The sequence below is a fragment of the Trematomus bernacchii genome, unplaced genomic scaffold, assembly GCF_902827165.1.
Source record: "Trematomus bernacchii unplaced genomic scaffold, fTreBer1.1, whole genome shotgun sequence".
NCBI lineage: Eukaryota > Metazoa > Chordata > Actinopteri > Perciformes > Nototheniidae > Trematomus > Trematomus bernacchii.
Window position 1 is genome coordinate 1,383,524 of NW_022987370.1, and position 13,374 is coordinate 1,396,897.

The 13,374-nt window shown below is 38.6% G+C and overlaps 2 protein-coding genes across 3 annotated transcripts in view; one reads left to right on the forward strand and one right to left on the reverse strand.

The window, feature by feature from the left end:
• Positions 1–5,748: 5,748 nt before the first annotated feature.
• Positions 5,749–10,013, reverse strand: LOC117483945 (ankyrin repeat and SOCS box protein 12-like). Of its 2 annotated transcripts, none has more exons than XM_034132298.1 (3): positions 9,960–10,013; positions 6,884–7,654; positions 5,749–6,002 (listed from the first exon to the last, which is right to left on the reverse strand). In XM_034132298.1, the coding sequence occupies exons 2-3, from the start codon at positions 7,644–7,646 to the stop codon at positions 5,851–5,853; spliced, it is 915 nt and encodes a 304-aa protein (XP_033988189.1). In that variant the 5' UTR covers positions 7,647–7,654; positions 9,960–10,013; the 3' UTR covers positions 5,749–5,850. The 2 variants fall into 2 exon arrangements, with proteins under 2 accessions (XP_033988189.1, XP_033988197.1); XM_034132306.1 differs by having other exon boundaries at positions 6,884–7,651; positions 9,960–9,995.
• A 2,115-nt stretch (positions 10,014–12,128) lies between these two features.
• pkd1b (polycystic kidney disease 1b) overlaps positions 12,129–13,374 on the forward strand; it is a 37,834-nt gene continuing 36,588 nt past the window's right edge. The window contains 1 exon segment of the mRNA XM_034132778.1: positions 12,129–12,195. Within this exon segment, the coding sequence (XP_033988669.1) occupies positions 12,129–12,195 (67 nt within the window).

The window sequence follows — 13,374 nt, forward strand, 5'->3', positions numbered from 1 at the left end:
CAATCTGACTTCTTTCTGCACCCAGGGTTAGGGTTAGTGCCCCTTGGTACAGATACTTTAAATGTCAAGGCTCTAACTGACCATTACTGTTTCCCGTCAGGTAGGGTTAGGGCAGAGATGGCAGAAGTACACTCATCCTTTACTCAAGTAGAAGTACAGATACTCGTGTTTAAAAGTACTCTGGTGAAAGTAGAAGTACTGACTAAACTTCTTTACTCAAGTAAAAGTAAAGAGGGCTTTGAAATGTACTTCAGTAAAAAGTACCCATAACTAGCAGCTGTTTTAAAGAGTACCTGACCTCCCTTTATATTAATAGAACAATAATGTCATTGTTAGCTAATGAATGTTTCCATGCTGAACAACGGCAACATGACAACGTTTTCATTGGTCCCTCTTCTTTAGAGAAGACCAGGAAATGATGGATACACGGATCGTGTTCAAATCAATAGGCACGCAATGACTCTAAATAATAATGATCACGCCACCAAACACACATTCAAACTAAAGGAACCAGCCTGTTTGGGAAATGTGAGAAGTAGAAAGTACAGGTATTTGAGTTCAACATGTAAGAAGTAGAAAGTACAGGTATTTGAGTTCAACATGTAAGAAGTAGAAAGTACAGGTATTTGGGTTCAACATGTAAGAAGTAGAAAGTACAGGTATTTGTGTTCAACATGTAAGAAGTAGAAAGTACAGGTATTTGTGTTCAACATGTGAGAAGTAGAAAGTACAGGTATTTGTGTTCAACATGTAAGAAGTAGAAAGTACAGGTATTTGTGTTCAACATGTAAGAAGTAGAAAGTACAGGTATTTGTGTTCAACATGTAAGAAGTAGAAAGTACAGGTATTTGTGTTCAACATGTAAGAAGTAGAAAGTACAGGTATTTGTGTTCAACATGTAAGAAGTAGAAAGTACAGGTATTTGTGTTCAACATGTAAGAAGTAGAAAGTACAGGTATTTGTGTTCAACATGTAAGAAGTAGAAAGTACAGGTATTTGTGTTCAACATGTAAGAAGTAGAAAGTACAGGTATTTGTGTTCAAAATGTAAGAAGTAGAAAGTACAGGTATTTGTGTAGTAAAAAGTAAAAAATAAGTAGTGGAGTAAAGTAATGATACCAGAAAAATGTACTTAAGTACAGTAACAAAGTATTTGTACTCCACTACTTCCCACCTCTGGGTTGGGGTTAGTGCCCCTTAGGTACAGATACTTTAAATGTCGACTCTCTAACTGATTATCACTGTTTCCCGTCAGGTATGGCCAGCTCAGCGGCATGGTAGAGCCCATCGCTGGGGTCCTGGGCGCCCTCGCTGTCGTCCTGGCTGAACCTCTGCTGCCGTACGCGTTGGCGTTTGCTGCCGGAGCGATGGTGTACGTGGTGGTGGACGATATCATACCTGAGGCTCAAGTCAGGTAAGGAGGAACAAGAGCGATCAAAAGATTCAAGATTTTCAAGATTCAAGGCTTTTATTGTCATGTGTACATAGCTACAGTGTAGATACAGTGCATCCGGAAAGTATTCATACCCCTTAACTTTTTTCACATTTTGTTATGTTACAGCCTTATTCCTAAATGGATTCAATTCATTTTTGGTTTCAATATCCCACACACAATACCCCATAATACCAAGCGAAAACGTTTTAAAATATTTGTTTGCAAACGTGTTAAAAATAATTGTATTAAATATCACATATACATAAGTATTCACACCCTTCGCTTTGACACTGAAAATTGAGCTCAAGTGCATCCCGTTTCCACTGATCATCCTTGAAATGTTTCTATAACTTGACTAGAGTCCACCTGTGGTAAATTAAATTGATTGGACATGACTTGGAAAGGAACACACCTAAGGTCACACAGTTGACAGTGCACATCAGAGCACAAACCAAGTCATGAGGTCCAAGGAATTGACTGTAGACCTCAGAGACTTTTATTTTGAAGGCCCGATTTTCTAACGCTGTGCATGCAGTAGGCGTTGGACTGGAAGTACCGGAGACCATAAACGGTTTTGAAAACTTCTGTCACGTAGTGATCATCTTCTCAATAAAACATCTTTGCTGATGGATTTTCAATCAGAATCAAGATTGTTGCCGGAAGTCCCCACGGAGAATAACTCTGCGGTAGAACTATTCTTTATACATCCATGGGTACAACTTCAGATAAAAATGAACACATAATGAAATATGACCCCCGGTTTGATGATTGACAGGTTCACAGAACAATGGGAGCAATCTACCCTTACCCACAATTTAAAGTAATTCACAGACTATCTCCTCTTTGCTCTTCTCTCTGTGTGGAGCAGCAAGCTGTCAGAACAAAGTGAAACACAAACAATGGCATCAAATATTATTAATATGTCGGATAGTAATAGATGTATTTATTTTCTTCTCAGAGTGTACCAGAATGCGTAGTTTTCCCCCCAGACCCCCTTCTGGGGTTGGGTTTTCAGCATGTGTGCCTTTTTATGTTATACAGTTCAGCTTTGATTCCATCATCTCATTAAACCTTTTTTAAAAGCATACTTTAGTTCTGTGAAGGGATATGTGCACTGTACTTCACTTTAATTAATAATATATGCTGAAAAACGTATATATTACATAGGGCTGTGCGATTATGGCAAAAATCATAATCACGATTATTTGGGTCAATAATTGATATCACGATTATTAAATACGATTATTCATTGACTTTGAAAAAATCCATTTATTGAACTATAAAACAAATACAAACAATAATTTGAACAGTATCTTTTTAACTGTTGATTACCCTGAACGTATAATTCAACTGAAAAACCAATACAAAAATAAATAAAATAAATGATACATTTAAATAAATAATATCAAAATAATAAATACCAATAAACAAGATCAACAAATATTTTGGAGCGCACTTCCACAAGCTACTAAACATATATAAATATGATAAATACAAATAAATGAGACCAAAATTAATTAGATCAAATATGTTGCAGTGCACGGTCACAACCTAGCAAAGCAAAATAATTGTTTTTTTCGATTATGTTGTTTTCGAAATTGTGGCAGGCCAAAATCGTAATTGCGATTAAAATACGATTAATTGCACAGCCCTAATATTACAGCACGATTTTGTGTTGAATAGATTTGAGTGGTTCAAAATGTTGGGTCACGATTTATTGACAAAGTAAAAAGTGGGTCCAGAGGCCTGACCAGTTGAGAACCACTGACCTAGAGTCCTCTCAGACCATGAGAAACCAAATTGTCTGGTTTGATGAAACCACAATGGATCTCCTTGGCCTGAAAGCCAAGCATCGTGTCTGGAGGAACCCAGGCACCGCTCATCACCTGGCCAACACCATCCCTACAGTGAAGCATGGTGGTGGCAGCTTCATGCTGTGGGGATGTTTTTCAGCGGCAGGAACTGGGAGACTAGTCAGGATCAAGGGAAAGATTAATACAGCAATGTACAGGGAGATCATTGATGAAAACCTGCTCCAGAGCGCTCTGGACCTCAGACTGGGGCAAAGGTTCACCTTTCAACAGGACAACGACCCTAAGCACACAGCCACGATAACAGAGGAGTGGTTTCAGGACAAGTCTGTGGATGTCCATGCCCAGCCAGAGCCCAGACTTGACCCCGATTGAATATCTCTGGAGAGATCTGAAAATGGCTGCTCCCCATCCAAGCTGATGGAGCTTGAGACGATCTGCTAAGAAGAATGGGAGAAACTGCCCAAAGATAGGTGTGCCAAGCGTGTAGCATCATACTCAAGAAGACTTGAGGCTGTAATTGCTGCCAAAGGTGCTTCAACAACGTATTGAGTAAAGGGTGTGAATACTTATGTTTATGTGATATTTGAGTGTTTTATTTTTAGTTCATTTACAACAAATATTTTAAAACTTTTTCCACTTGGTCATTATGGGGTATTGTGTCTCGAATGGTGAGGAAAACAGATTAATTTAATCCATTTTGAAATATGGCTGTAACATAACAAAATGTGGAAAAAGTGAAGGGGTATGAATACTTTCCGGATGCACTGTATATCAAAGAACATCTGAGGTCACAGGCTCCTCCAGCAGAGCAACACAATAAAACTGATAGAATAGTGCAAGTAAATATAAATAGAATAGAATAAGAATAGTGCAAGAATAGTCTTAAAGTAAAAGAGACTCAATATCCAGATGTTGAGGTGCTTTACTGCATTTTGAGTTTCTACTAGAACATGTTTAAATGCCTAAATGTTAAACGAAACACATGTGTTTGTCATGTCGGCCTAAAAGTACCTGGGAAGGAGCATCTGTTTGATTTGCTACCTTCTCGTAAAGAGTCTAATGAGATTAAAGAGGTTATTAACCCTGACCCTAACTCTTATCCGCGGTTTCCCTGATCTTCTCCATCTGCCTTCTCGGTGTCTCTGCAGGACACTTGTGCTTTACTGAAGTATTTCCATTTGATGCAACATATACTTGTACTCAACCACATTTCAGATGCAAATATTGTACTTTTTACTTTGCTTTCTTTATTTAACACTGATCGTAATTAGCTACTTTGTACATATCAAACACATCATACACTTATACAGAAACTCTACTACTTCTCTACACGGTATTTTTTTTTAAGTAACTTAAATGGGCTCAACATTGATAAACTAGGTCGTTAAAATGATATGTTTTTTGGTGATAAAATCTATATAATATTCGAATAAACTGGGGATTATTATTTTTTGCATAATGTGTACTTTCACTTTTGTGATTTCATTTTTGATAAAACTTCTACTAAGGTCAGAACTTTTACCTAGTGCAGTATTTAAAGGTGGGAGAAGTACTCAGATCTTGTACTTGAGTAAAAGTAGAAGTACTCAGATCTTGTACTTGAGTAAAATTAGAAGTACTCAGATGTTGTACTTGAGTAAAAGTAGAAGTACTCAGATCTTGTACTTGTGTAAAAGTAGAAGTACTCAGATCTTGTACTTGTGTAAAAGTAGAAGTACTCAGATCTTGTACTTGAGTAAGAGTAGAAGTACTCAGATCTTGTACTTGAGTAAAAGTAGAAGTACTCAGGTCTTGTACTTGAGTAAAAGTAGAAGTACTCAGATCTTGTACTTGAGTAAAAGTAGAAGTACTCAGATCTTGTACTTGAGTAAAAGTAGAAGTACTCAGATCTAGTACTTGAGTAAAAGTAGAAGTACTCAGATCTAGTACTTGAGTAAAAGTAGAAGTACTCAGATCTAGTACTTGAGTAAAAGCCACCCGGAGTCCCCGGAGTTGGGGACTGGCTTCATTACATTCATTTGAGTATCTCTGCAATAAATATGTATTCTTACATCAAAACCATCTCTCCTGATTGAACTAACTATGAGACCTGAAGTATAATATATATTTACAAGTATCTATATTTCAGGAGGGTTTTGCATGGCTCTTATTCTTGCTCTTACCCTACTTTATTTGTACACATAAACAAATGAGTGTCTTAAAGCAAACTGACCCTGATTTGTTTCAGAACTGTTAGGTTTTCTAAGAAGAAACAGCTCCTTTGTGAGGTCACTAACTTGTGATGAACGTGTGAGTGAGAACTGAGGAAGCAGCAGATCTACCAGTAGCTGCAGGGTGAGTATTAAATGTGCCATATTGTGTTTATTTTCAGGTCTAACATTGGGATTTGAGCCTTTGTAGACCATTAACATGCACACAAACCTACAGAACACACTACAGGAAAGGGAGAACCCCCAAAAAGCAGACTTTTTAATAAGTAATAATGAAACAGAAGCCCCTCTGCACTTATCCACACATTTAATGTTCAGACAGAAAAGCACAGCAGACATTTTAAACACAAGATGGTTCACAGATTTAAATAAAAATGAGGGACATGTTGTCTCTAAAGCACGGGGACGGAGACAGGCTTGTGTTTCAGGAAGTTCACGAGACGCGTCGGCATGTCCAGCCGATCGATCAGATGCATCCGGTCGATCGTCTTCAGGTGAGCGCGGACAGCGAGGCGGCACTGGGAGGACAAGGCCTTTGGGTTCCCTGCAGAGAGAGGAGCGAAGAAGAGGAAGTAAACACTCGGGTAACACGAAGTAATACGGTAACACAAACACTCTGATTGCCGTCCCCTCATACCTCTCTCCTCGTTCTGCTTCGTGGATAAAACCATAGTGATAGGAAACTTCCTCCTGTCAACACTAACGTCTACAGTTTAAAAGCGATTTTCCTTCAAGTAGTAACCAATAAGGACATTGTTATTTCTATAGGACTCATTCAAAAAGACCTCCAGTCCTACTTTGTTTTGATTAAATCTGTTTAAAATGACCCTCCGCTCCCTAACCTGTGTGATAGATAGAATCAGAGGGATGAACCCCCTCTTTAATGGTCTCACATGCAGAGCACACAGTGACATGTGTCCTCTGCTTCTAACCCATCCTAGCACCAGGAGTCTAGTGCTAGGAGCAGTGGGCAGCTAGTGCACAGCGCCCGGGGAGCAATGGGAGTGAGGGGGGGTGTCCGGTGCCTTGCTCAAGGGCACCACGGCAGGGCAGGAGGTGAACTGGGACCTCTCCAAGTAGCAGTCCACACTCCATATTTTAGGTCTGGTCGGGGACTTGAACCGGCGACCTTACGGCTCACAGTCCAAGCCCCTACTGACTGAGCCACTGCCGTGTGCTTTTATTGTGTTTTTAGCACTTCTTAACACGTGGGTTGTGTGGTCATTTATTATTTTATGATGTTTTAATGTTTCGTCAAGCACTTTGCGACTACAGCATGTCTGTGAAAAGCGCTTTATAAATAAATTGTACTTTTACTTACTTTACTAACAAGCTGTTTAAGGCGGAAACCGGTCATATTCAAAGTGATTCAATCTGTTTAAAACGACCCTTTGTTGTAAGTTTAAAGAAGTGATGGTTGTGTACCTCTCTCCTCCAGCAGCAGCTCCACGGCCTCGTTCTGCTTGGTGGACTTCTCGATGATGAGCGTTGGGAGGTAGACGTTGGCTCCGAAGTCGATGAGCAGCTGCACGAACTCCACCCCGCAGCCGTGCCTCAGACACATCTCCAGCACCGTCTTGGGCTGCTTGATGGAGCCCAGCAGCTTGGCGTCCGTGCAGTTATAATCCGGATCCGCCCCGTAGAGCAGAAGCAGTCTGAAACACTCCATGTGTCCGTAAACCGCCGCCAGGTACAGCGGACCGCTAGAAACTCTGGCACTGGACGTCCAGAGGAGAACTTTAGAGCGAGAATTCACCTCAGCGCCTCCATCTAGCAACTCTTTCAAGATCTTCACGTCTCCTTCTCGCGCCGCGGTTAGCACGGGAGAGCAGTTATTGGACGAATTACCGTTTGGGTTAGCTCCGGCTTTTAAGAGCGCTAACACACAATCCAGGTATTTCCCACGGACGGCTGAGAATAGCGGCGTTTGAGCTTTGACGTCGACACAATCCACGAGTGCCCCGCGACCCAGGAGCACCTGAAGGCAACTCAGGTGACCTTTGGAGACGGCGGCGTGCAGCGGCGTGCCCGAAACGCCCCATCCGCCGCGGCAGTTGATGACTTTTTTGTAGACTTCTTGGCAGAGCATTTCATCGAGGAGTCGGGCATCGTTTTGTAACACGGCCTGTCGGAGAAGAGAGATCTCGGAGCGGCTGCTTTCTTCTTCTGCAGTCCTGAGCTGGAGCATAGAAGCTGCTGGAAGACAGAGGGGATACAGACGGAGGGTTAGACGCTGACATTTACACCTGAAAGATACGTAGCGACATTTCTTGTAGCTACAGGAAGGTTAAAACTAACAATTACTCTCGACTCATGACATTTCCCTGTGTTTGATTTTTATATTTGCTGTTGTAATTTATTGTCTTCTGTTTGCGATTGTAGTAATGTGTTATTTATTATTTGCATGTACAGCACTTTGGCTCAACCAAAAATCGTTTTAAAATGTGCTATATAAATAGAACCTGATTTGATTTGATTTACTCTATTTTTTATTCATAGTTTGATGGAAAATGTCAGAAAATTGTGAAAAATCTGAGTTAAAATGTGCTCTGTGAGTCCAAAACTCACAGATATTAACTTCAAAGGCTTACTTTAAGATGCATAGAGTCACTTCTTGTAGCTACAGTTAGGTTAAAACTAACAATTACTCTATTTTTTACTCATAGTTTGGTGGAAAATGTCATAAAATTGTGAAAAATCCCAGTTCCTTCGTCTTCAAATGTGCTCTGTCAGTCCAAAACCCATAGATATTTACTTCTTAAAAATTGAACTGTTGAAACAACTTCAAAACATTCAACTGCTACTCAGTATTATGTATCTAATACCTAATATATATATATCATTCCAATAACTTGTATATAGACTCGTACTGCACTATTCCACATCATCACTTTATTATAACTATTTTTCTTTTTGTATTGCTCTTGCTCTTATTGTTATTATGTTATTATGTTGCATTGTTGGAGAAGCCTGTGACATAAGATTTTCAACTACATAATTACTCTGTAGCTATGTCAGATTGACAATAAAGAACCTTGAACTTCTTATTAACGAAAAACAGATAAAAGCAGTTATTCTCAGCACTAAAGGAGCATTTTCAACAATTTCCCCTGAAAGGACCCAGAGGATTAATTGCTCATCAAAATAATTGGTGATTAAGAATCTGTTAAGCTAATCATTGCCATTAATTTCACTTCTGAATTAAACAAAAAAATGATGGATAAAGCAGAAAGTAAAATATGTTTGTTGTTTTATTCAATTATAGCAACTTCAAATAACTTGTGAAAATAAAGGTTTGCTGGAAAATTCAACGTAGAAATAATATAAAAAATATTCAATGACGTAGTATCCTTGAAATAGTGGCTCTGGAGCATCCTTCCTTGACATTAAGAAACACCCCTGGTCTCCCCTCCCTCTGCCCCCCCCCCCCCCTCCCCCCACAGGAACTCCACCTTTCTCAAAGAATCTGACACTAACACTTGAACCTGAACTCACATATGCACGTGTGCAATATGTGGTGTCATGTGTTTTGGGGCCATAACATTAAATAACAACAGGATTGTACGGTTATGAATGCATAATAAGTTAGTTATGATGTAGTTAAAACAATATTGGATGATAGTCATTATTTGTGAGTGTTTTGGACTGAGATAAATCATGGGTCACCCGCGAACACCATGAACGGTAACAGCTTTCGAACACAACACAAGGGTTCAAATATAAAAACAGACGGTCTGTCGATCACAGCTGCTCACAAATACTTAGAATAAAATTAAACCAAAAGTCAACAATCTACCATCAGAGAAACAGAGTCTTCATACGGTCTAATTACGCTTTCTTTATACATTTTCTTAACCCTAAACACGTTTATACAGCCCTTTAAATCTTAAAGAAACTCCACAGTTTAACTACAGAGAAAAACATCTGCTTTGAAGTGAAATCTGATGCTTACAGTTACATTTCTTCTCTGTTGTTCATCCTCTGAAGGTTAAAAAACACATTATTTTTCAATATGTTCTTGTAGTATTCTGTCTTTGTTGCTTTATGCATCACTAAGGAAGTCTGTAATTGAATTAAATCTTAATATTTTAACAGCTTTGACTCAATAAACAGTGTATTAGTGTGTGTGGGGATGTGTATTATGCAATATTAACTGTTTAACTACAGGACGAATTAAGATGTAAACACGGTGTCATTGTGAAATAAAAAAATATCGGGTTGAAATGACAATAACTGCGATTTAATGCAACATAATTAGAGTTAAATGTTGTTTACAGAAACAGCTTATGGACTCAGTAAACAAACTGTGACGTCACGCATAACGTTATGCTTATAGGCTTTACAACAGGGACGGATTTAGCTAATACTAAGCTAAAAACAACCACTAATATAACCCGTTAGATATTTAAATGCACATTTAGAGATTCACATTTAGCGTTACCGTGTTTTAAATGAGTTATGAAGCTGTTTTGTTGTGCTTTATTCGACAATAGCGTCTCACCTAAAATCTGTCATCAGCTGCCTCCTTCATCTTCCTGCTTCTTCTTCCTCTTCTTCGGTGGTGGTGTGTGCAGCAGAGCGTCACATTCTGATTACTGTCGCATCGCTGCCCCCTAGTGTTCATATCTGGTATTACATAAATAAAAAAACAATTATATTTTCAATTATATAATAATGTATTCACCATGTTTGTGGTCAAATAAATTATTAGAAAATTCAAAAAAATCAACTAGACAGTGTAAGTGTATTTAATTAATGATGCATTAAAGTGTTCATTGTTTAAAAAATACAAATAGTTCAATATGATGTATAACATGAAGATTTCCCATATGAATACATTATGTGAAATATTTAAATACCTATTTTATATTTTATTGAACTTACCTTTAAAGTTAGTTTTTATTTTACAAATTTACATTTTGAATTACACTTATCAAATGTAGTCTTTTCTGTTTTTATAATATTTGACAATATTTATGAAACTGCTAATACAACAATAACCACAGAAAAAACATAGATTTTTTTTAACAGTGTGTAATTACATTGTCTCTCTTCTCGCTATCATAAATTCATGTGTTTACATTCAAATAAGGTCTTATCCAAATCTAAAAAATAAACCAGACAGTGAAAGTGTATTTAATTAATGATGCTTCAAAGTGAACAATTATTTTTGTTCATATTCTCCCATCTGCCTCCCCTGTTTTATCCTGCATTGGATCCTGCCTTCCTAACCCCACCATGACATGATTACAGTATTAAAGTAAATTCATTAAACATTTACACTTTTTGAATTAGCTCCAAGTTAGCATAAAGGCTCTTCACAAAGACAGATGGTCTCCATGGCATCGGACCAACAACACTGAACTATGGTCGTCTTATCACCGCCTCACTTTATCTGCTCTCTCTCCAGGCAACCCTGAAGGCATCCTTTCTCTTTAGACGAGGTCCTTTTCTTTGTGCGTCACTCAGCCTTTGTCTGGGTGGTGATGAGAGTCAGCGCTCGCACACAATGCAGGAGAGAAACGTTTAAAATGTCTTCCTTTGGCTGCCGGTAAAACTACAGAGAAACACCACTAAAACAATCAGTGATGGAATTTAGTTCAAGTTTGAAGTTCTTATATTTAACTTGAGTATTTGCATTTTATGCTACTTTATACTTCTACTCCAATACATTTCTGAAGCCAATATTAATGATTACTCAACTACGTTTAGCTGACAGCTTTAGTTACTTTACACTTAGATTTTAAGCTAATACAAGTATAAAGAAACTACTAAATGATATATTATTTTAGGGGTAAAATATCAGAATATCAGAGGAAAATATTGAACCGTCTCTACCTACACAGTGACATCTACTGTATATGTAACACTCGCGCTCCTATTGGCTAGCGCTCCAACACATTGTACGTGATAGGCTAAGGGGCGGGACATCTCTAAGCGGTTGACCAATCACAACAGAGCCGGCCAGCTAACCAATCAGAGCAGACTGGGCTCTGGTTTCAGACAGAGGGTGAAAAGAGGTGCTGCAGCACAGGCAGTATGAGAAAAATAAAGAGCTTTTTGAACATTAAAGCATGGAGACATGTCCCAGGAGAGACACTACATACTGATATACACCTGAACATCAGCAGGAGAGGACTCTTTAAAGTAGACACACTACATACTGATATACACCTGAACATCAGCAGGAGAGGACTCTTTAAAGTAGAGACACTACATACTGATATACACCTCAAAATGAGCAGATATGGACCTTTTAAACTATAAAGTAGCAACAATTCGTACACAAACGACACAGAGTCTTCAGTCTCTGAGGCTTGTTTCTGCACTGAGGGTCTCTATTGAGCTGCAGGGGTTTTACAACATGGTAATGAGCCTCCTCTGTCCACTCTCTGTTGCTGAGAGACAAAGTAGAAGTCACCCAGGCGCTCAGAAAGAGAAAACAGAGAAGAGGCCTTAACGACACCCCCATAACTCACTGAGTGTTTGCAGAACGAGAGGAGGGGGAGATCAGAGCGTGTGGACCAGACTCAGAGTTTAGGATACTTGTGCAACAGCAACAAGGATGAAGAAAAAATGATTTGATGCAATAATAGGAGTGCATTAAGCTCCATGTGGTGACCAGGCAGGGACTATTTCTTCTTCAGGAGGATGTGATGTGCGCTACACGATGATATTTGTGCCAGTAAAGCAGACGTTGTGGATTCTCTGTGTGTTTCTGAGTGCTATCGCTGCAGGTGAGACGCTTCTTTTTCTATTACATTTTGCTTTAAAATGAGAAAAAGTGATGTTTTTGTTGGGATAACTTGTGGTTTTGCGCATCTTCAGAGAGAGGAGGGTTCAGAGTGTCATAGTAGCAGGCTGGTATAGATAGCTTCAATTCTATCTATTAACACAAGTCATATTTACTTCTCAAATTGTTTATTTTTTAGATTATTTATAGCCTGAATGGGTATTTTTAGAAAGCATTTATACATTTATTTTATACAGAACGGAAAACAAGACTTTTTTCCTTCATTATTATTTAATTTATATATTTCTTTCCTATATTTTTATATATATTTTCATGTTGTATTCTCCATTAAGACAACAACCATTGCATAATGAGTACCTTGACTTTACATACAGTAAATAAATGTTGCTACCTTTTAAATCTAACACTTCTAAAACATCGTTTAACACAGGATAACACTTTTTTGATATCGAATTCGGTTCGTTTTCGTTTGCGTTCCCGTGTAAATGGGGTCTAAATTCCGTGTAACACTACTATAGCTAATAACATTTTCTCAAATTGAAACTTTACAGGTGAGTTTGTGTAATCTACGAAATGTGCAAAATACAAAGCAGCTGTCCTGTAGCATCTGTTGAGCTAATGAGCTAAACCTGCTCCACATCATCTGAATTAGGATCTCAACGGGGTTAATTAATCCCTCTAATTAGCAACCTGAACACGACTGTGGAGACCTTTAATGAACTCATTCTCGCATTACACATATTTTAAGCTGACATGATTTTAGGCCTTTCAAGGCTCTCAAGGTACTGTACACAAAACACAAAACAAAAGTGCAAAAAACACGACAATATAATCAATCAGTAAAAGCAGAAAAATAGAGGATGTGTGATGTGATCAGGGTGGATGTGCCCGCCTGAAGAGATGTGTTTTGAGACGTGTTTTGAGACGTGTTTTGAGACGTGATTTGAGACGTGATTTGAAACTGGGGAGAGAGTCAGAATTCTGGATGTCAGGTTGGAGGGAAATGCCTCCTCTTTCTTGCAGTCAGTGTGTGATGATAACCTGTATTTTATTTAGCTGCATTGCTTTACAGAGGACAGTCGTTGTCCAGAGGGCGGTCTCATCATCTGATTTAAGATCTCAACGGGGTTCATTAATCCCACTAATTAGCAACCTGACTGTG